This window comes from Cyrtonyx montezumae, unplaced genomic scaffold (genome assembly GCF_038088225.1).
Source record: "Cyrtonyx montezumae isolate F1298 unplaced genomic scaffold, pur_monq_1.0 scaffold_10, whole genome shotgun sequence".
In the NCBI taxonomy this organism is placed as follows: domain Eukaryota; kingdom Metazoa; phylum Chordata; class Aves; order Galliformes; family Odontophoridae; genus Cyrtonyx; species Cyrtonyx montezumae.
Window position 1 is genome coordinate 45,859,407 of NW_027071826.1, and position 24,374 is coordinate 45,883,780.

Genomic DNA, 24,374 nt, shown 5'->3' on the forward strand with positions numbered 1-24,374 from the left:
TTATCCTAAGCATTTTCTTTAAGATTAAGCTTTCCCAATTATGTAGACCATCCTGTTTTAAAAGACTCGCTTTGTTTTTCTTTCACACTATTGCCAAAGTTTTTCATTGTAACTTAAAATGACACAAAAGTTTTTTTTAACTTTTTAATCGTTTTCTTCCCTAGTATATCCTTATAAATGATTTTAGCTGCTCTTGAAATCACTCAAATGCAAGTATATCTTTAAATGTGTTATGATCTATCTCATTCAGCAACTGTGTTGAATGTCCTGTTTCCAGTCCTTTCTTCCTTCCCTTCTCCTTTGAGTCTGGGTAACTTTCTCTCTGTTATATCTATCATGAAGTAGGTGAGTTTCAAGAGGTTAATTCCTGAGATAGCAATTGCTTGACTCAAGGAATTTAAGGAGCATTTTATAGGGTGTTTTGTTCATCGTCACCCTGAACTGATCCTATTCAGATCCAATTCTTTTTAATTTTAGTGGTCTCTTTTGGATTCTTTCTGCTGTACCCAATCTTACTTTAGAGTAACTCAAAATCCTTCCAGGTAGCTCCTACTTTTTTCTGGTTCCCAAGGATGTACACAACTAGACCTATACAGAACCTCTAGTACTCCTTCAAAATAAGTTGTTACTGTACTGCTCTGTGCAGTGGACTTGGTCAGTGATGGTTGGTCTGTAAAGATTAAGAGACTCTGCTTGCTTTTTGTTCAGGTCTCTGATGATAAGATGCGAGCTTGCTAGTGTCATTAGTTTATTCATTATTTGCTGCTTGAATGCTTATATCAAATTATTTTCAAGGTGTGCATCTCCACTATGGCAGTACTGTCACTGCTGCTTAGGTGAAGGACAGAGCAGATGCATTCTTCTGGCCTCGTACTCCAAGTGCAGGTATCTTTCTCATAGGTGACTGCTCTGAGAAATGGCTTGCTTCCTTTCCGATGCAGTGCTTCATGGTGCAGGGTGCTGCTCTAATTGCACTTGTGTGTTCTTTCTTTCATGCCAGTCAGAAGTTGAGGCTCTCCAGCCTTGCTGTAACTGGTGCAGTGGATGTGGTGGAGCTGCAGCGAGGTGAGGTGTATGGGCACTGCTCACTGACGCCAAGCAGTGTGGTGTCAGCCCACTAGAGGTCCTTTCCAGATTTATTTTGAATCAAGGCTCTGCAGCCTTCCTGCTACTGGAAAGTGTACTTCTTAGCCTTGAAATTTCAGCAGCTCCCTGAGTGCAAATTCTGCTTTTTGTTTTTCTTTTTCTCTTTTTTTGCACCTTATCTGCTATACCAGTAAGGCATCTGTTTTATGAATGCTCTTTTGTCCTTTTAGCTGCTATAGAATGTTCTGCCAAAAGGAACTGCAGTTGGGAAATGACATTTTGAACAGTGAATAGTTTAGAGATCTTGTTGCAGTCATCTGAGTTTGAGTTCTGGTGTTCTGGAGTCTGTGTTTGTTTAAAACTAAGTCAGATTGCACCTATTGCTATTACCTTATGAAAAACAACAACAGAAAACCCACACTTATCTTTACAAGCAGAAGGAAAATCTTTTGAAAGTGAGGGGCAGCATGGGTCTTTGTCTTAGAGGATAGTGCTAATACAGCAGTGCTGCTTCTGAGCATCATCTTATTCCCAAAGTGATTACTTTTACTAATGCAACACCACATACAACAATGTTAGTCATTTACTTTCAGGACTGAAGAAAACGAATGCCAAAGTATACGTGTTTTATGACCTGCAATAAGTATGTGCTGAATTTGTCTTGCTTAGGTGGGAGAACAGAACAAGTGCTGTTTCTTGCTATGAGAATTTGGCCAACAGGATATCATGAGGCATAATCTGGTGGGGCAAGATGTTGATTTTCTGAGCAATATAAGGATGTTGTGTGTTTATTTTTATGCATACTTGCACTTTCATATACTAATTTGCCTTTTATATATGTTTATGCATGAATATTAGTCCAAGACTGGTCTACAAAGGTGAGAAGTGGTGGGTTTTCAAATTTGAGAAGGAAAGCATCTATCTTTTTGTGACCCAAAGAGGACTTGAGTGTTTATGTTAGCTATCTTTTGATCCCTGGTATAATGTGATGGGTCAGACGCCTTTCTTTCATAGGATGAGGCACATAGGGAAAGGATAAAAGGTGTAAGGAATTCTCTGCAGTCTTTGGGTCTCCCTGTGATGCTTTGTTTAGGGATGTGGTTAGTGGAACGGTGCTGATGGGTTGACTGTTGGGCTGGATGATCTTAGGAGTCTTTTTTACAACCTTAATGATTTAACAGCTGTTGTGCTGTAATGGGCTCTTTATTTTTTCCCTGTATGCTTCAAATGGTAGGAGGTTTTGTGATTAAATAATCACAAATGCTGCCTGGAAGAAAGCAGAAAGGATTTTGTATCCATCTTCAGGATGACTTCCTGATGTGTAGCTCTCATGCTCTGACTGATAATGGAATTTGTTTATGTTAAGTGTAATAAAGCTGAATGTATGTTTGTTTGTGTATATATCTCTTTGGGTGCATCTATGTTTGGCTAGCAAGTTTTCGAACTTGAGAGCATAATCTGGAAGTCCCATACTTGATCATACAGGTTACAACATAAAGAAGGGAGTGAAAGAAACACGCAAGCCCGGGACCGAAATTCAGAGGTTAAAGCTTTGCAGGAAATGAATGTGGGCTCTGTGGGTAACTCACAGTGTGCAATAGCAGGATTGAAGTTTCAAGGTGCACGTGGGAATTGTCTTTTTTCCTGCATTGTCCAAGCTGTCTCCTCGCAAGTTTTCCACTGCAGTTTCAACTTACGTGATTATTATTTTTAAGGCAAGCTTATATAAGCTGCTGAAGCTTATGGTTGATGAGAAGCATGTAACCTGTAACTCAGGAAGTCTGTTCTGTGCTGGCAGCCAGCTGAGAGCTAGAAAAGGTACCAGCTGTTGGGGGGCGTGGGGTCAGATTGTATGTCAGGGCTGCACCTTCTGGGTGGTCTGAAAATTGAAATGTCTGGGAATGCAAATGCGTAAAAATGAACGTTTACTCAGCATTATGTAAGGAGGTGTACTGACAAACATTGACTCCACAGGATGTTTAATGTGCTTGAGTTTTTTTGTGTTGAGTTCACCTTCTGAATTAGATTCATTTTATCTTTTTCAGAAGATACATTGAACATTTTGCAGAGTTTAGTTACAAGTATTATAAGTTATGCTCATGTCTGTGGCAATTTACCATTTGTTTTCTGTGACCACACCAAATAGAGGGGCTTTTTTTAAGTATTTTGTTTTAACAGACAGTTCATTTCCAGTCAGAAACCATCCTATTAATCCAGGAGCTTTGAGAAAGATGCAGTAAGGCTAATGAATTGATACACAAACGTATTTTCTCAAAGCCATTTGAGCAAACCTGTTTTAGGAGGGGTTGTCCTCATCAGAGCTCCTCAGTAGGATTAATCCTGCCACTTTGAAAACTGTGGAGGCCAGTGTCCAGACTTCCCACATGGTCTTCAGCCATGTGGAAATCCTTTTGGTAATCCTGAATTCTGCTCTCAAAAGATTGTTTTTGTTGTTGTTGTTGTTACACTTCGATCATCATTTGCCTTGCTTCCAGGAGCAACCTGGTTTCTGTGAGTTGAGGCCATTTATTGGCATCAGTCTTTTAGGGGTGATTGGGAAAACTGAATGAAAACAGAAAGCATCAGTGATTTATGGGAAGTTCTATTGTTCTATTCCTGAAATCATGTTTATTATTACTTGTTCAGATGTAGGCCATACATGGATTTGAGATCTAGATACCTGTTAATAGGTAGAAAGAATTAGCATTTGCTTTGACTCTGTGGACTGGCATTGTTCCTTGGCTTTATTTTTAAACTTACAGCTGGGGTGAGTCTGCATGTGTGCATTTGTTTATTGCTGCATGTATTTATGCTGCTCCCTGACTTCTACATGACTTTGGTTTAAAAATAAAAAAGAATTGAAGAAATTCTTTCTGTGAATTAGACATCAAGGAGTAGGCATGCTTCAGTGAGAACTGAAAGTGGTTTCTGAAATCACATAGTATCAAGTGTTCAGTTTTCCATGTATACTGTTTTCTTCATAGGTACTTAGTAACGATCTTTTGAGTAATATGTGGCATTTCTTTAGTCGTTGTTCTTCTTTTGCCTTCCGCTTGTTAGTAATTTTCAGTTGGTGCATAAAGAAGTTAGGCATGCTATACGATGATGGAATGGCTTGGGTTGGAAGGGACCCCCCTGCGTGGGGGATGTCACTCACCAGCTCAGGCTGCTGTGCAGCCTGGACTTGGATGCCTCTGGGCATGGAACATCTGCAGCTTCTCTGGGCAGCCTGTGCCAGAGCCTCTCCACCCTCTGAGTAAAAAATTTCTTCCTAATAGCTAATGTAAATCTCCCATCTTTTAGTTTAAAGCCATTCTTCCTTGTTCTATTGCTGTTTGTGTAAAAAGTTGATCTCCCTTTTGTTTTTGGGGGGTGTAGTAGAGGCAGACAATCACCTCCCTGTCCTTGCTGTCCACCCATCTTTTGATGCAGCCCAGGATGCAATCAGCCTTCCGGGCTGCAAGTCTGTACTGCTTGCTCACATCAAGCTTCTTGTCCACCAAGACCCTCAGATCCTTCCCCACAGGGCTCTTTCAGTAAGTTTTCCCAGTCTGTACACGTGTTCAGGATTGCTGTGACCCAAGTACAACACCTTACACCTTGTTGAATCTCATTAGATTCCTGTGTGCTCACTCCTCAGGCCTTCTTTCTGGTGTCAACTGCCCTACTCAGCTTGGTGTTATCTGCAGATGTGCTGAGGGTACAGTCAGTCTCACTATGTCATTGATTAAGATGCTGAAGAGCATCGGTCCCAGGACAGACCCCTGGAGGACACACCACTCATGATCAGTTTCTACTTGGATGTAGGGCAGCTAACTGCAACCCTCTAGCTGTGACCATCCAACCAATTCTTTATCCATTGTCTTGTCTGGCCTTCAGATCTGTATCTCTGCAATTTAGAGGTAAGGATGTGGCTCGGGGCAATATCAAAGGCCTTGTGTAAGTCCAGGTTGACAACATAACTTGCCCTTCCGTTGTGCACCAGCACAAATCACTCCATTGTAGGCCCCAGATTGGTTAGGCATGATCTACCTTGATGTAGCCCTGCTGGCTGTCTCAGATCGTGTCAGATACTAAACCTGTGATTATTTTGATTGAAATTATTTATTGTGAAATAGAAACATTAGTGATTGACATTAAGGGCAAGGAAACTAATAATATTTGCTTGTATTTTCCCTTGTAAACTATTTTGTGAGTATGTTGGCAAATGGAGGTTTAGGTGGCTTATGGAGAGTAGAATATAAATGGATTTTTGATTTACCTCACAATAAATGACAAAGGGTGTGTGTGCGTGCAGTTGTTTTTTTTTAAGTAAGAATTGCAAAACTGGAGGAAATAACTATGATCTTTTTTGCTTATTTATCTGTATGTCAGCCGACAGAATTCCTTTCCCACAGTAGAAGGGGATGATAGAACATGTGGAGCTGTTTTTGGTTTTCATGGCCATGACTTCCTCATGCTTGCTTCTTTCTGTCCAGGTCCATTTTGTTAAACATTCTGTGATTGGATGAGTTTAGAGAGTGACTCAGTTACAGTTCAGCAGAACACTTCAGAGCTTTTTTGACAGAGATTTCGTGTGGGAAGAAGGGCTCCGATATACTTAGTTTTTCTCCTATTTTTCTTTTTTTGTCTTGCCATGAGCCTCATTTTTGCTGTTGGAAATGGTGATTGTTGTGGACCTAGCAGTGTGAATGTCTGCCCTAGCTTGGAGGGACTTTGATCTTAAAAAGCTTTCAGAAAAATGAACTTGTAAAATGTGGATGTGGTATAGATTTTGTGTAGCTCATTAGTGTGGGAGGTAAGTTAGGTTTTTTTTTTTCCATTTTGTTCTTTGCTTTCTGTGGTTGTATTGCTGCAGTTTATGGCTAGCCGTATCTATTGCAAACATAATAAATGAGGTCAGATACATTAGGAAGGCTATGAGTAAGAAGGTTCTAATGGGATCTTGCTGACAGCACAGACATTGTGTGAAGCAGAGAACTGTAAGTTAAGTAGAACATATGAAACAATGCAGAAATAAAAAGGGAGCCCCCTTGTTCCTTGCTCTGTGAAGACAGACTTGGTTGCTCACCTGCAATAGCAATGATTGGTGTGATAGTGGCTTTGGATGTTCCCTACCACTTCAATTTGGAAACAAGACAAAAGTCTCTCCCTGATTGTGATGTCTGAGCCACATCTGGGCACCATGTCTGCTGAAAGGTTTTACCTGGGTTCTCAGTAGCAGTGGCTTTCTTTTGTCTCAAGAAATAGTACCTTAATGAGCTAATTGTCTACAGGGAACTATAAACATGGTGTTCCTTATGTTTTCTATATACTGAGTCAATGTCAAGGGGCATTGCAGTTTTGGAGGCCTCAGAAGAGCAGCTTATTGGTTCCCAGCAGTTTCTTGGGTTTGTACTCTTACTCTTTTTCCTTTAATGCAAATTAAACTGTAGAAATTGCGATGATGATAATTGTCTAAGGAACACCTCCTGTCTTATAGCTATTGTGTAACCAAGATACAAAGGTAATGTTAAATTTCCATTGAAAGTGGAAGAATTTGGCTGTAAATGTCCCTGTTTTTCTGGTTCTTCTATGTATCTGTAACTGAAATTATTGCCACTGTCTGAGCCACTAGCTATTTTGTTATATTATTCCTATTTTTTGTATGTGTTAAGCCACTTCTCATGTGTCATTGCTTCAGTCACATCATACTAATGTCTGTCAGTTCACCTGTATGAAGGTGAAAAGAAGTAAAGGCAAGGGAAAAATCGCTGCTCTGTTGATTTCCATCAAACTGCTCCCAGATGTCATTTCCACAGGTTAATATAAATTAATTAAAAAACAGCTTCAGTTCAGTGAACTACCTCAAGAGAAAAGAACCTGAACATACTGGCACTTTAGCAGTCTTACTACGTGCCACTGAAGTAAACATTGTTGCTGCTGATGGTTGTAGTGCTTCCATTCAGTACAGGCTTAGATGGAACCTTGTTTATAAAATTGAAACTGGACAGTGCATGCACTAACACAGCAAAAAGGTTTTCCTCAGTTTCAGGTCGTTGATAAACATAGACCAGAGACCTCAGCTATAGCATGGAAAAATTTGGTAGGTGACTTATGTAATACAGACAAATCAGTGTTGTCAGCCCTCATCACATTTAACTAGAAATACGCTGTGCCTTATTTGCCCTGGCTGCTGATCTTTCTGGGCAAAAGAATGACAGTTTTATTTTGAGCATTTAACATTATCACATCACATGATGTAGTTGCACATAGCAGAGCAATGACAGAATTGTCTGAAGTTTTGGCAACTCAAACCCTTTAGCAGAATAAAGCATTGATGTGAAGCAGATAAATGGTGAGAATTTGCACTTGAGAAATTTTGCATTTATGCAAAGGGCCTGTAACACGATCTCAGTTCAAGCAGTTTGAATACTTGGTGAGGTAGAAGTGCTTTGTGCCCACTGTGCATAAAATAAAAGTGTGAAGGCTGAGGCCAGTCACTGCGTAATAGCTGAACTAATCTACATGACATATGTTGTCAAACATGATGTATATTTATTGTCTTCTTTTAGTTTTGCTGGTCTCTGAGCTATGCGTGCAAGAAAGATAGCTGTTGTTTTCCAATAACTTCATTAAAGCATTCACAATGTTTTATTGGTAAGCTCAAATGTTGGGAGGAGCTATCTACGTGTACACAGTCTGTACACACGTGTGCATCAATCTAGAGCTTTCATTTAACCTTAGTAGCATTTTAAGACTTATTAAATATTTGTTTTTCTAACCTTTTAATGACATTTTCTGTATGCTGTAATTATGCAGGGTTAATACTCACTCATGAATCTTATTATCTGAACATAGATGATGTGCTTTTTAGAAGCTTAGTGAGAATTGAGTGCTCTTGAAATGCAGTGTCTTCTGAGACATTTTTTCCTAAGAAACAGAACAAAAACCAAGCAAGGATGAAAAAAAAGCCACCCTAACCATCTGGCTTGCTCTTTTCATGATTACCTTCAAGTACTTTTCAAACTGTAGATTTGAGGTAAGATACGATAGAGTCCAGGAGATATATTAGCAGCTATGAATTTTGAGTACTGCATCTGTGGTCCTGTAGGATGCTTTCCTTCCCCTTCTTTGTTACTTAACAGGTGCAGACCTGTGGACAGGTATAGCCACTCATTCCATTTGGTAGCTGAACTGCTGACTTTTCTTGTTTGAATTACTCCAGCTGTGAGGAGCCATGAAATAATCCAATGTAAGCCCAACATGACAAATTTAAGTCAGGCTCTTTGTATTACCCATGCTTGTATGAGTGCTGGGAATGACTTTGTGCTGCTACAGCATGAAGTTGTACTGATGTGTGAACAATTAGTGGTTTTCTAGTACTTGTGGATTATATTGTTTGTATGTTGGTGTGCATTCAGCTGGATTTTGAGTGCTGTGAAAATACTGTGACTGACATCTATGTTCTAGCACTCAGGTCTTGTACTACATATACAAGTGTGGTTAGCAACTGATAGCCATTAACATTTCTTGTATTTTTTTTGTTTCTTAAGCAAAGTCAGTTTTCTTTCCGTTATTTTCTATGCTGCTCTGTGACTTAATTTCCTTAAATAAAAGATTAATAAGGGCTTTTTTTTAATACAGCCTGTGAGAAAGAACATTGCTTTTCTTATAAATACTGTTGAAATCCAAACCTTGTGATTAGCTCACCCTATATAGTAGGGATGTATGCTGGTTTCGCTTACTTTATGTTGATCCTCCAGATCAGTTTTCATTTGCCAATATATTTTGGATATTCGGGGGTTGTTTTTTTTTTTTTTTTTGTACTTACATGCACGTAAGCACAAATAGAATACACAAGATTAATGTGCTGCTCTGAGAAGCTTGCGGCAGAAGCTGAAGAGAGCCAAACCAACAACCTGAGGTCATCCCTGGTTTGAGAACAGGCTGTCAGTGGACACTCAACGTGCATGCACAGAGTTGTGACCCAGGGCTGGTTTCCAGCTGCCACGGTCAAGCTCTGGTTGGTGGGCAAGGCTCAATCTCAACGGCACTAAAGATTAAACAGATTGTTCCTACCCCAAGGATAGATTCAAAGGGGACTTTGCAAACATAGTTGCACACTTGTGCTTTTGAAGACTTCTTTTGTTTAAGAGGAAAAGGAGATGTTTCAGGTCCAGTTTATGTCATGGCAGTTGAAACTCAGATGCAATTTCATCCATTTTTACTGGATTCCTATTTCAACATCAGTGCAAAGGTTAAGCAGGTTTATTCTGTGTAGACCCCAAAGAGTGTAGACTGAGGATTTTGGGCTGTTCTGATAGATTCAAGAGCCTGTTTGGGTTGAGTTTATGTTTTTTCTGTTTCAAGCACAGACTTCCACTCCTTGTTGTGAGCTCTTCTTGTATGGAAATTTCCATGCACGTTTATTTTGTCACTTCTGCCACCAGCCATCTCTTGCAGTAGGGACTTGAAATGCTGTAGGAAGTTGTTCTTACTCATGACCTTACTTGAATCTTTGCAGCTGAGGAGATATTTGGAATTGAAGCTTGTAAAAATTGCGTGCCACAGACAACTCCATGGGGAAACAATTGCATCAGTACAGAACAGTGATACAAAAAATCCCCAAACAAAAATGCTGTCAAAAGTGAGGGATAGGAAGTAGTACCAACAGCAGTATACTGATTTTCTGTAAGACAGTGGCTCATTTGACCTGCTACATGGGAAAACATTTTGATTTCTTCCATGCGAAACTTTTATCATCATTGCTTTAATAAATCAGTACCACTCAGGCTTCAGTTTCTCCAAGCAGATTACTCCACAATTACATGGCAGGCTTTTGAAACTCGTTCTGTTCAGTTTTTCTATTGTAAGATAATCTTGACGGAACAACAACTTTCTTTGTATCTCTTGTGGCTGTCTCTTGGTCAGGACAACAAGCAGCCTTATGTAGGCGACACTGTTTTTGTTATTGATGCAAGGATGCTTTCTAATACAAGGAACCATTAGTGGTGCTTACAAGGAGATGTAAGACTTTGCTTCATAATGATTTTGAGTGTTTGTTCTCAAAATTGAGGACACAAATCCAAGTTCTGTAATTTAGGATTCACGTACATGATTTCAGATTTGCAGTCTGTGTGCCTTATAAATCAGCTGCAGATAATTTCTTCATCTTCTGATTGAATAAAGGAGCTGTCTGGATAAAGAAAAAAAACAAAAATATTTTATTGCCAGCTGCTTTTTTTAGGAATTGTTTGTCTGTCCAGTGCTATAGGGAGCACAGTGTGTACTGAAAATAAATGATAATGGTGAGAAGTTTCCTTTGTTCTGGGGACTGGAGAAAGACCTGGATGATACTAAGAAGGTACTAGCATCTGATTCATGCAGATGAGAGACCATGGGAGGGGGGGGAGATATTAAGTAGGCAGTGTCACTTTATTATAAGGAAAATGGTATAAAACCTGATGAAGACAGATCTATTTAGGGTCAGTGCTTTTTATCAGCTTTGCTAAGATCTTTTTGTAATGAATGTAGGAATCTTTATTTAAAAACAAGAACAACAAAAAAAAAACAACAACAACACAACAACCCTGAAACAAAGATCCAGAAAAAATAGATCCAGAAACACATTTAGGAATATGTTTTCCTACTTACTTCTTGCATCCCAAAATATTAAGTAGACTGAAAATCATTTTACTCTCATCTTATGTTTCTGCCTTTGTAATTTGACCTTTTTAACAGCTGTTGGTTGTTATGTAGGAATTTGCCCGTACATAAATGTTTTCTTCCAGGCTTGTGCCTGCTGGTGATGCAACTGATTGAAGCTGAAGCAGTTGGTTTGAAAGAAAATGGACAAAAAAGCTGCCAGAAGAGAAGGGCAAGCTTATGGGGAGGACATAAAGGTGGCAGTGTGGATTACCAGTTGTTCATCTGTTTTGAAGAATCATCTTGACAAGTCACGCAGTGCAAAGGACGATGTTAAATCCTGTTGTGCTTGTCTCTTCTCACTTGCTCACTTAGCTGAAGATTAAAAACTCAACCAAATGAGCGCAAACCACTGTGGGCATATACACAGGCAGAAGCTGATAGTTGAAATCTGTAACAAACTACTGATGTGTCCAACTTAGGAATCTAGGGTAGTTATTTAAAAACTTTCTAATCCACCAGAACTGTACTGGAGCAGTGTACGTCCAAATCAGGTCACTCCATGCCCTTGGGATTCCAATCCCTGCAGTGAGCTAATCCTGTGTAGGCACAAATTTGACATGTAAAATGGCTTTCTGAGTGTCTGATTTTTATTTTTATTTATTTGAACTTTTCACTTCAAAGCAAAGCAGTGACTCTTCCCCACCTGGCTGGCTGCTTTAGGGCAGGAGAGAACTCATGATATCATTAAAAGCTGTCCAATCTTATTGCCATCTGTGAAGCGTGAATGTGATGGTACTGCTTCTTTCAATCAGCATCCTTTTTAATGTCAAAGAAAAGAAGGCCACGAAGAGCCAAGAGCTTTTTGTCCTTTTTATTTTCATTGTTGTTCCTTTTGTGTTCCTGAGGAGACACGTAATGTTATTTCTCCCCTCTTGCTTTCAAACGTACAGCTCTCTTATCAACAGGCAGCACAGTGTCTCACTTCTTACATCATCATGTATGTGGTGGTCCTTAAACAGATTATGCTGGCACTGCAAACTATCACAGATTACGTACCAATGCAGAAGGGATTGTGGGCAGCTACTGTTTAGTTTGGTAGGTGTCAAAATTAAATCTCACTAGTCATGTTCCTCCTTTGCAGCATGTGGCAGATTCCTCTACAAAGAGGAACTTGCACTGCATTCATTGTATTTATGGGTAGAAATGTCCCTGATGCTAAACTTTTAAACTTCTAGACCTAAACTTCTTCATTTTCTGTTCTGTGTCCTATAACTGAGATGTTGGATAAATCTGAACAGTCTCTTAATATATGAATCTCATAGAATTAGAGGTCTACAACAAGAACGTGCAAGTTAACGAGTATTGCTAGCTGGATAGCAAGTTCTGGTAGGTGATGGAGATTTTTCAGGGCATGGATGGTATTTGAATACTTGCACCATTATGCAGTTGTTTGCACCTTTGCCCCCTCTCTCCTTGCAATCTCCTTGATGTTTGGCACCTAAACCATGCGTAACTTAAGGTATAATCTTTTTTGTTTTTCTTCTGTGCTCTTAAACTTTTTTTCTCTTGTGGGTAGGGAAAAAATGGGAATAGTATTCTGGAAAGAATGCATCACCTTATTGCTCATTATTCATCTCTTGACTTCAAAGGACACAAATTCTGCTTCCCATCCATTTTTAGACTGTTTTGTTCCTCCTGTCAGTGACAATGCTGCAGTTACAGCAGTTCAGTACTTGAGGTGAGCAGCCCACTCTGTCTTAGTGGTTGCTGTTCTAATGGTTCCGACTCTGAGCAAGCTGGGTGATCTCCTGGGAGGCTCTGAAGGTGCTATTGTTGGCTTTGTGATTCTGTTCTGGCTTTTTTTTTTTTCTTTTTTCCTTTTTTTGTACTTAATTTAAGAAGAACGCACAGTTGGGGTTGAATTCCATTGCCTATCAAACTCAGCTGCTTCTGGAAGCAGTTAAGAAAGTTAAAACCCCTTAGGAGGGTGCAGGATTGGTTGTTTAACACTGTTTTCATAATGCTACCTATTTCTTTGTAGATGTTGTGACTTTTCTAACACTACAGAATCATGCATTTCTGAGGGTTGTTATCAAATCTGTGCCCCAAATTTGTGAGTATTTGCTCACAGGATGTGCTCCCAAGAACAATGTGAAGGAAGCCTGCTGTTTCTACAGATCACCATTCCAGGATTTTTTTTTGTGATGTTTCTGTGTCTGTCTGTCCACAGCATGCCCTTGAGTTTTTTTGACAAGGTAAATATTAGCACTTGGAACTTAATTGCCTTCACTTTGTTGATCTCTCTTAGACAGATGTCTGTTCTTTCTTAGGTAGGCTCAGATGGCAGTGGGATATTGAGAGGAGGACAGTGTGGGTTCTCCAAATAAGGTAGATCTGTAATTGTTTGCGAGATTGGGGCTTTAGGTAATGCTTCTTATAAAATGATCTTGAAATGATGACTGTATTGTATTTTGTAATCTCTGAGTAATGTTTTCCGTAGCACAGTACTACATTAAGTCTAGTGAAATAGGACCTGGACCGTACCTGTATGGAGATAATTGTCTGAGTAGTCTAATTTCAGGGAAGAAGCAGGAAACAAGACTCATGAAAATCACTGTGAATGGATAAAAGCACCTGTCTTGTGTTTTTCCAAGTGGTGTCTGGAAAAAATTGAATGCCTTTAGGAAGAAATACCTATTCAGTTTTCTACGACATGTTAGAGGAAGAGATGCTGGTCTGCAGCAGCAAGAAGATTCCAGGTTAGGGAGGCCTGTATGCAAGAAAGCATGTAACAGTGCAGAAGTGCATGGAGATATAAATATAGAACGTCAGTAAAAGTGTATGACTCATACTGCTGTAGTAGCACAGTGCTGAATTTATTTGCAGAATTACAGAACAAAAACCCTATGGTATACTATGATGCATTTGCAGATAGTTTTCCATAGCTGGTTACTGTTTTATGCATCCTGCTTTTTTAGAGGCATTGCTAAATTGTGCTTTGATTTTCTTTCTTTTTTTTTTTCCTTCTTTTTGTTTGGGCTTTGTGTTTTGATGGAGAGCTAAGTCCTTTATTGAACCTTGAATGCAGCAGATCTGTTCACTGGGTAGAGATGAGTTAGATTTGTTTTTAATCATGTAACTAAATTTAGCCAGCAATCTGCATTTTAAGGCATTGCTATTAAAAGTCTAAAAGTGAGATATGCATCGTAGTTTGAATTTAAAATGAGCCAGAGGCACAGCTGGCGAGGCAGTCATGACTCTAATCATGAGTGGAGAGAAATGAGAAGGGAATTTTCTCATCTTGCAGATGAATGCAGAGTGGGCAAGGTGCTCCAACACCTCCCCTGCCCCCTACCCTATTTCCTTAGCTTAGTTTCATGATTGCGTGGACCAGGTGTGGTAATAGATGGCCTTCCCTTGTTCTTTTTTGAACCAGGATCATATACCTGCTTATTATCAACAGTGTGTACGCAATTTCAAAATCTACTAAATTACATGTTGTAATTTTTTTTCCAGTTTAGTCAGAGCTTCATGCAATATTTCATGTTTTCAGTCTCTCAAAAAGCAAAACAGCCTTCATCCCACCTAAAGCCCAAACTCAGAGGCAAGACTCTGAGGGTGTCTGGAGCGCCTCGGAATATTCCTTACTTGATATTTTTTTCCAATTTTTCAAAGCAACTTGTTGGACCTACAGTTTCTTGTTCTATCTTTGTGTAAACGGTTTCTGAAGACCTCAGTCTGTGCTCTGAACCTTTCTGTCTGGGATACAATCTGCTGCAATCCCATTGTCTTCTCTTAGAGAAGATCACGCATCCTAATTGCTCTATGTGCCTGACGGAGTCTTTGCTGTTATGTTACATTATTAGGAGTCACTGAACATTTAGTGTTTTGATATTTCCAGGAGGTTCTGAAAGCAGCTGGATGATAGTGGTTTATGCTGTAGATGTTTAGGTTCTTGTTGTGTAATATAGTTCCTCCTGGCTGGTGGCATTTTCATTCATAAATGCATAATTGTCTTCTTGACTGATTTTTTTTTTCTATTTCATCTTAATTTTTATTGGTATTTTAGGCAATAGAGATGGGTCACAAAGAGAAACCATTTGTTTGCTGGATGAGCCACGTGTTCTGGTGGAGTGAAATCCATTAGGAGCCTTTTTGGTTTGTCTTGCTCTCACTCATATGGTTCTATTGGTCATCAGACTTGGGGATATCTGGTGTAGCTGAGAATGGCAGCAGTTTTTGGCCCACTTATAGCACATAAGAGTTTGACGTATCCGTAGCTGCTGCGGGAATATTGGTGATACTTTTATGGTTCTCTTCCTATGGCATTTCTGGGTTGTTGGCCTCTTGTTGCAGTTTTAATCCATTTATAGGTTGCCTGGAAGCCCTTCTGAGCTTCTGCACGTTGAGGGGCTGTGGACTCCTTCTGAACTAGAAGCATGTTGCATCCTGTGACTGCAGAAGGCTGAAAATGGCAATTGACCTATCTGGAGGTATCTGTTGCTGACAACTCTTCGAGTGTTTTTCCTATTCTGTTGGATTTTTCCAACAGAAAGAGGCATGACCTCAGCATTGCATATAGATTTGTGCTTTAGTGATACGTATTTAATAGCTGTTTTAAATTAAAATAGAAAAACAACAACAAAATAGATTATTATGTAAAGATGCAGAGCGCTCTATGGAAGTCATATAGAAAGATGTGTTAAGGGGTGTGGACAGTTCTGTTGTACTGGACACCTGTGTAGGAGAATAAAGGGGCCATCGAAACCTTTATCAGAGCAGCTAATCCTGCATTGTAGCAGAACCTTGCACAGTGCAGCACTATAGGTGCAGATGTGGTGCCAGGTTTCTAGCTGCTGAAATCAGAATGGTTGGAGGACATAAATGACGGTCCTGAAGGATGGCAGACGTGCGTAGCTGTGGGACAGAGTTCACTTGTTCTCTGTCGGGCAGGGAGGTGTCAGAGGCAGCCTGTAAATACCAGTTTCGAATACAAGCTACTGTGAATTTTCACGAGAAAGCATACGTTAGGAATTTAATATACAAGATCCTATTTCAGATCTGAATGAGATTAAGCATTCAGCATGGATATCCAGACTGCATTTGCAAAGTAATTGTTAATGTAACCGTGACTCAAGATAGCCTAGATGAACTCACTTTCATCTTGTATTTATGAAAGGATAGTTCAAAGCTTGTCTGCATACTGAAGAGAGGCTTCAAGGAGATAATGCTAGTGCAAATCATAGTATCATCTTAAAAGAGAAAAATTGATAGAAAGATTAATCTGAATTTATGTGAAAGTAAATTTTAATGTACTTGTCTGCCTGTTGTTTAACAGTGAAACCAAGAATGTTTCTAAAACTAAAAGGCTTTTTTCAAATAGATGTTTGTCGCCAAATATTAATGTGTCTGAATAGATTGACCGAGAAAGTGCTAAATATGTGTTCTGCAGCCTCGGCAGCAACATAGAGCACAGTAAGAGCCACAGTGTCAGGTAGGAAGCAACCAGAGGTGCTTGTGCTGTGTTGCTGGATTTGCAGAATTCTGAGAACTGTGAACTTGTAATCTTGAGGCCGTTCTTAACTGTTAACTGTGTACAGTTCAACTTGAACCACAGAGGTTCCAATTGATTGAAGACTTGCTAGTGCGATGCCCATCTGTGAGGCTGAGTTGAGTACTGTATTCGATTTGGGGTCCTTCAGGAAACACACTGAGACCATGGGGCATATCCAGAGAAGGGCAATGAGGGTGGTGAAGAGAGGCTTTGGCAAGGTGAAGTTTGGCCTTTTCTCACGTGTAACAGTGATAGGACTAGAGGGAATGGCCTCAAATTGCACCAGGGGGGATTCAGATTGGATGTTAGAATTTCTTCTCAAAAAACAGTGATCAGGCTTTGAAACAGGCTGCCCAGGGAGTCAGTGGATGGAGATGGAGTCAGTATCCTTGCAGGTATTAAAAGGGTAGATGTAGTACTTAGGGATGTGATTTGGTGGGTGGCAGGTTGGACTGGATGATCCTAGAGGTCTTTTCCAACCTTAATCATTCTATGATTTGGTTGTGAAAAAAGGAGTTGTAATAACATCTGCTGGGATGCTGCTGCTGTTCAATGCTGAGGATTTGAAGAGCCTTTCAGAATTGAGGCCCCTGTGCTCAGAACGTGGCAAGATCAAGGTCTTAGGAAACATCATTAGTATCTTGAAAGAACTGCCAACATAGTATACATCTTTCTTTCACACAAGCTGTAGAAATACCTCCTGCCTTTTATGCTCTTTTACTGTATTGAGTCTGGTACAAAATACCTTTTTCTCACGCCTCAGCCACTTTAATGGTTGATGTACTCTGTCCAGTTGACTCATCACTGTGTATGTTTTCTTGAGTTCTAATTAAAATCTGTTCTATTCTAATATTAGACCAACATTCCTTGTTATATCACCCTTCATTCTTAAGCAATTCATACTGCAGCCTCCTTACTCTGTATGACTAATGTCTTTCTCAAATATTCTTAGAACGTTTTAAAATACCATCTATATTATAAGCAGCACAGTAGCAATACCTCTCATTACAGTTGCTTAACACTTTCTGTCATAACTCAACGCTTTCTTTTGCTTAGGATTTTGAGAGGACTTTAACCTTCTTGGCTGGAATTTTCCATGCATTGGTGTTTGCCTCAGCCTGAAATTTCCATTTCAGACTGAAATTTTTCTGTTGGTTTGTTTGCTAAAAATGTAATCGGTATTTCATAGAAGAGGCACTTCTAAATCAGCTTCTGTTAGGTTCTCTCACAGAAAGATATTTTGGAGTTGACGAGACCTAAAGGAGGAGCTGGCTTTTTGGGCCAACTTTTAAGCTCTTCATAAAACAAACAAAAACATTACCTGGTTTAAAATTTTAGGTTGATATTCTCTGTGTTTGCCTACCAATAACCACCTGAAACATGTTTCCCTTAGTTTCTAGATAGAAAAAAGTGAGATTAGTTATTTCTATTTGTGAGCAGTGAGACTCCTAAAGCCTGCTTGGTGTTGAATGTGTAAGTATTTCTGTGCTGCACGTCCAGTTAAAGGAAACAGAATCTGGGCATTGGAGGTGTTTTGTTGTAGCTAAGCTCTGTGACTGTCTGTTTGCAATCCTGATATACTCATGTTCTTTATTTCTACCAAATTTGCTGGAATCATTTGCAATAAAAGAAATGAGCACGCTTCAAAGCCATTGTAAGGTTGCAGGAAAGTAAAACCACGAGGATCATGCTGTTTCCAGGCCTGTTATTTATATTTCAGCTTGTTAGAAAGTTTAATGTAGTGCCTCAAAAATGGATCAAATAATAGAATTGCAGTAAACCTGAAGAACACCGATATGTACTCTGTAGAGGAAGGAAAAAAACAAACCAAACTTACAGCACGTGGAGATGGTGGGTAAAAGAGTTTCTTCCAGTCACTGGTTGGTTGTATCTTGGGATTTTAGGTTGCCTTCATCTGAGTCCATTAACAACAGCAGCAGGCAAGAATTTAGACAAGGCAGAGCAGTGCTCAAATGTGAGGATGTGCAGGATCTTTGCTGTTACCTGAGTGCTGGGACCTCCTTTGTGTGTCTGGGTCCAGATGGAAGGTGCAATTTGTTTTTTCCCAAAAGTCAGGCTGGAGAGGACCCTCTGCTGCTCCTGTGTCTGAGGGAGTGCTGCCATTGGCCTGGGAGGATGTGGATGTGTCATCTCATACCCTGCTCACCTTTCTGGAGGCCTTGTGGGTTGCTGACGTCTGTCTCTCTTTCACTTGACGTGTTTGGCTTCTGAGGGTTGAAGTGCTTTAGTTGAATTACAGCCCTTGAGGTCAGTGCAGCAATGTCTGGGTAGGGCTTAAGAGCCTGTGGCATGTTAATGATCCAGCTAGGTGTTGAAAAAATCTTTCTGGCTTTATCCTCCATAAAATTTAGCTTGAGTTCCTGGAGTTGATACAAAGTAGAGCAGCCTGCCTGCACATTTCTAGTCTGCTCACAGACTTCATAGGTGCAGTAATCTGGTGTGATGTAAAAGCCAGAGACTCGATCTACGTTTAGGTTTGATGTAGAACATATGGATACAGGAGCTTTCCTGCAACATTTTTGCAGCTGCAGGCGTTTTTAGCCAATATCCATATGAACTGCAAAATAAATATAGTACCTGCAAAATAAGCATATACATTTTTTAAACTACCAACTATTTCCTCCAAGTTTTAAAGCATACTGGTATTCTATTAATGAAACCTTTTGGTGCTTTAATCTAACAAAACAAAGCCTGTGTATTAAAACACCTCTTAGAAAGGAGTTTGTGATTGGTTTCAGCTCTTCCCTAAGTGCTAGAGAGCTCCAAAGGCAAAAAATCTTTGTGCCCTTGAAAGAGAAGGACAACTAATTTTATCCCTTAATTATTTCAGGGAAAGCATTATCAGTGAACTGAGCGAATGAATCTGAAAAACTGATTGAAAGATCTCAGTAAAAGATACCACTACCAGCAGATTTCCAAGGAAGATGGATATACTTCATGTACATTTCTACTAGGTCAGATATGTCCAGTTTGAAACGCATTACTGGCTTAAATCCCCCAAGCCAGCAGTGCCTAGTTAGGTTCCCTCTGAGACAGTGTAACAGCACCCAAAGGAAAAGGGAGGTGTTTAAGTTTCCTGAGGTTTGTGTTGTAGTACCTTAAGGAAACCCTCAGCTCTGTGGGATATTTTTTCACTGAAAGGCAAGGGTAGAAGTGAGTGTTACAGCTGCTTTGCATGACTTCTCACAGATTTCACAGCATGGGGGTTGGAACTATATGATCATTAAAGACCCTTCCAACCCAAGCCACTCTGTGATTTTATGATTTGTGGAAAATCAAGGTCATTGAGCTTGTGACTTGATTAATCTAGTTCTCAAGAGAAGTTTGAGACTTGGCTAAAGTGTGCGTGCAACTCAGGGTAACTGCAGGCTTCCCTTTGGGCTGTAGTGGGATTGCTGATTGGACTGCTTCTATTAAAACCCATTTGAGAGCATAATTTATGTTGTGTAGATGTAACTTTTAAAATTGGAAACCCAGAAGGGAGAACTTTCCATGACTTCCCTGCAAACGTGCAGAAATGTTGTGATGTTGTTAAGAAAATAAAGCTTGCACTTAGCATGTTCTTACAAAATGGGAATGGAAGGTAAAAGGCATTGCTTTATGAATATTACTTATATTGGAAGATGGACTTTGGGGTGTCAGTCCTGTGACAGTGAACCCATTATAATGTGATGAGAAGGATGGTACGACTGCTGCTGATTTTATTTAAAACTGTCTTGGCAAAAATGCAAGTCCTATGAGAAGAAACTGGTGCATTTGCAGTGCTTAATGATGACTGTGGTGGTGTTCCTCACTAATCAGTTGCTGCCCTGAGGGCTCTAACTTTGCTAGCAGGAGCTGTGACAGAAGGTATCCTGACTTCTATCAGGAAAACAAAGCATATGTTACATACAGGACATGGGTTGGATATCTGTATGGCAAATACTGAGAGTAGAAAAGAGTCTTTTATGTTTCAAAAACAGCTGTTTTGTGTGTGCTTCTGTTAAGCTAAGGAACAACATCCTTTATATAAACAAATTATTTGAATTGCATGCAGTATATACAAGTCAGGCAGCTTTACTGAGATGGTTTCATTTACAGCCCAGGCTACCAAGCAGATGGCATTCTGCTGGAAAGTTGATGAAGCTGGAGAAGCTGTGTGGAAGTGCATCTCAATAAATCTTTAGTTTTAATATAATTTTTCTTATGCTCCCAGAAGCAAGCAAGTTTTTGAAGCTTTAGATAAGATGCATTTGAAAGTGGTGTTCTAGTTTTGAATTGATATCCAGATGTTCCAGGAACCTAGTGAATAAGTAATCTTGAAATGTGCTTTGTTTTTAGGAACTGGGAAGGTATTCACCTGGGGCAGAGCAGACTATGGACAGCTTGGAAGACATGCAGTGGTTCCTGATGGGAAGGAGGAGTGCACAGCATCTGAACAATCATTGAAGCTGTTTTGTAACATTCCTATTTCCTTGTCTTGCCTAAATGGAGCATCTCAGGTAATGAAGAAATTACCATTTTCCAGGTTTTTCTTGAGTGCATTAAGATAATCAGAACAATTTCCTAATAGGACCCTTTCAAATGCTGCAGCACAAGCCCTTGTTGCTCTTCCTGTAAGCTCAGAAGTTAATGATTCAATTACTTCAAATTTCATAAAAGGCTTTTGCATTAAGAAGCTAATTTTCTCCTGGTTGAACCAGATGCCAAGTTCTTTCAGATATAAATGCATACAGGAGATAGTTGTAGCTTTGATAAAGTCTCACGGATGTGGTGGGACCTTGCTCAGGTGTGGGGCTACTTCTTGCCAGAACCTGCTCTAACAGTTTAGCCCATGTTTTTTCTCTAGCTGGATAAATTATGTTGCAGCTTCTGTCTCAGGTTGACTTGAGCAATAATGAATATTTCTCTACTTTGTAACATCCTTGAGTGATATTGGAGGGTTTCTTTTTTGTGTGACTAACTTGAGACAAAATCTACAACTACAAAGGTGATGGGAAAGATAATGTTACATGAGAACTCGAAGTTGCTTGCTGTAGTCTAACTAAACATGCGACCTGTACTGCCTACAAATCATTTTCCTGGCTTGTTAGTGTCTAAGAAGCAGAATGTGGCAATTGGCCTGCAGAGATGCAATCTGCAGGTCCCTGTAGCAGTCAAAATGCAAGAGTAAAGATTGAGATCTTCAGCTGCAGTGCATCCACTGCAGCTCTGCCTCCAGCTTGTGTTTGGATCAGGACTTAGGCTAGCAGAGTCAGCCTCAGCCCTTTCCAATTGTCAGCGTACTGTGGATGTGTGCATGTGGATGAGAAGTGGAATCTTAAAACACAGGATTCTGTGTAAACAAATAAATAGTTTGGTCAGTGTTGACTCCAGTGAGTCTCAAACAGCAATCTAACTCATTTTGAGATGGGCATCTTTGCTTTTGTTATTGGATAACTATAGAGGACACCACTGTTAAACCGTTTTTGTGCTGCTTTTCATTTGTACTTCTGGCTGTGCCTGAAGTAGTTGCCTTGTCTCTTGTGCAACACAAAGCCATGGCAGCTGTAGCTTTTGCCAGGGGAACTTAAGCTTGGCAGGACAAGTGATCCATAAAGGTGAAGGAAGGAGATGCAATCAGAAACATTCTTTGAAAAGAAAGAGTAAAAACATCTCATCTTCATTCTGCTGCCCTCAGCACTGTTCCTCCTTATAGACCTGTGAGAGACTTGATTTGAGTGATTAGCAATGGCAGTGTTCTGGAGCAGGCATCATTCTTTGCAGAGCTAACATCATGAAGATGATTTAAAAAGAGTGTGATCAAGTGCTAGCATCGTTTGTACGCTGAGAGGAGCTGCACTGATGAGAAAAGGAAAAAACAGATAAGAGCCTCAATTACTTTACTTCAAGGTTACAAAATAATGCCAGTGTTAGAATTTATACTTAAAATTGTGTTAAGTTGCAGTATGTATATTGTGTATTGAGATGGCTTTTTTAATACATACAATCTATCCTTTTTTCCATTTGCCATTGTATGGAGATGTGGTTTGATTTGAGCTGAGTTAAAATGAACACAGAGAGGATGAGTTCTTTTTCATGCTTACTGTGAATCATCAGCTCCAACTTGCACTTAATTAAAGAGGGCCAATTTAATAGTTGAGGGTTACAACTAATGATTTTTATTTACAGACAATTTTTATAAATAATTTTTAATGACTGATCTGAATTTTGAACCAGGTTTTGGTCCACTGATTGCCCTTGGTCTTGTGTTAATACTGCTAAAACCAAAGTGGAGGAAGTGATGTGGAAATTAGAGGAGAGTATTAAAGGCACACTAGTTTAAATGCACTGCACTGTCCTTGAGGTAACCTCCTGTGCTGTGGCTTGTCTTCATACCCATGGCTTCCTCACCAGGCACTGGGGAGTCTCTTTTCTTTGTGCTCAAATGAGTATAATCTGTTGTCTGTCTACCTTTCCAAAACCAAATTTTGAAGCATGGTGAAAGACCATTTTCACTGTGAGTTTGACTTCATCTCACAAATTCATTTGGAAACATTGACCTTGAGAAATACAGGTGTGGATTTTGTTTATTTTTCCTTCATCTGAAACAACGGAAGAACAAAAGCTTGCACTTAAAGATGATTGCCTGCTAATCAGCTTTGAGTGTGCGTGCACATCAAGTTCCTGTAGTCTTCTGTGTTTAAATGTTCTGAAATAAGAGATCGTGGGCCTATTTCTTGTTTTTCAATCAGTGCTTTAATGCGCAACTGCCATGGGATAGGATGAGATGCTGAAAAGAAACTTGGGGCTGCAGCAGAAGTCAGTTGTGTGAGCCATTATGCATGCGGTGCTCTTATGTTGTGGGGCGTCCTTGATTGGACCTCTTCAGAACATCTGACTCATCTGCTGCCTGATGTGCATTCACAGCCACTGCTCTTCAGATGAAAGGACAATTAAATACAAATGGCCTGAAATATGATGAGCCTCTGTATTTAGCAAACGCTACAAAGACCTGGCTTAATGTTTCCTCCTTGTCAAAATGCTTTTCTAGGCCAATTTGATATTTTTGGTTTTAATAGCTATCATTTTACTGTTTGGGGTCTGTTCAGCATGTCATTCACGTTGCAGCAAGCATTTGCTGCAGCAGTAAACAAATGAGAAGAAATCATTGTGGATTGCTGAACATTTCTCACTAAACTGGATGGAAGGGAAGACTGCAGTCATTTTGGATATGCAGCACTGTTCATATGCAGCCGTGTTCTCATTATACCCTTTCTGTAATTACAGAAGGCTGTGCTGGATTACAGCTGAGGACTGAGATCTCCAATTTCAGTTAGGAAACCACAAAAACTTGCATCATTGTCATTTTTGGATACCTGAGTTCTTCGACTTAATTCCCTTCTCAGTTTCACGGTCACCAAGTCTGACTCTTGGTAATGATGACTGCAGGGGGTGGGGACAGTTGTTTCTGGGAACAAAAAGAAGCCATTGACTTCTGGCAGCTTGTACCTGACTTGGTTCTGCTGACCCTGCCGTGGTTTTGTGGTACAAAATTGCTTATTAAAATCTAGTCAATGTTACGACAAAGCCTGTGTGAGCAACAGCCCTGGAAGGGGGCTATCCTAAATGCAGAAGTCTTCTGCTACGCTGGGGTTCTGCCAGCTGCTGCTTTGTCCATCCATGGGAAGCCTAGGCAGAAAGGCTGCAGCGTAAAGATTATCATAGTATGAGGTAAGTCAGGTCTGACCCAGGGCATGGGTGCTTTCCAAATCTATGTGAAATTATGGATTGAAGCAAGAGGTTGGTGGAAAAGGCCCTAAAGCATGCAGTTTTTCATTCTCAATTTGTCATTAGAACTGTTACAGAGAAGGGATTAACAAATCAATGCGGGCTCAAACGAGAGAAAATCGATAAGAAACTGTAGTGAACTGGAACAAAGCTATCAATTTGCAGCATTTTCTGCAAAGAAATCTCATTCCTATCTTCTCTTATGGATGGAAAAAATGATGGAAAAATGATTATTGGGGGTTAGATTAGTTCTGTTTTACCTGCCTGACCTTAGGACTTCAGGTCAAAAGCCTTCAGGGTGTAAATACTAATATATATATTTTTTCTATTGCAT

At 39.9% G+C, this 24,374-nt stretch overlaps 1 protein-coding gene across 1 annotated transcript in view; it reads left to right on the plus strand.

Annotated features, from left to right (window-relative positions):
* SERGEF (secretion regulating guanine nucleotide exchange factor) overlaps nt 1–24,374 on the plus strand; it is a 123,392-nt gene that overhangs the window by 10,576 nt on the left and 88,442 nt on the right. Inside the window, exon 9 of the mRNA XM_065755249.1 lies at nt 20,612–20,772. Within this exon, the coding sequence (XP_065611321.1) occupies nt 20,612–20,772 (161 nt within the window). The remainder of the gene's footprint in view (nt 1–20,611; nt 20,773–24,374) is intronic.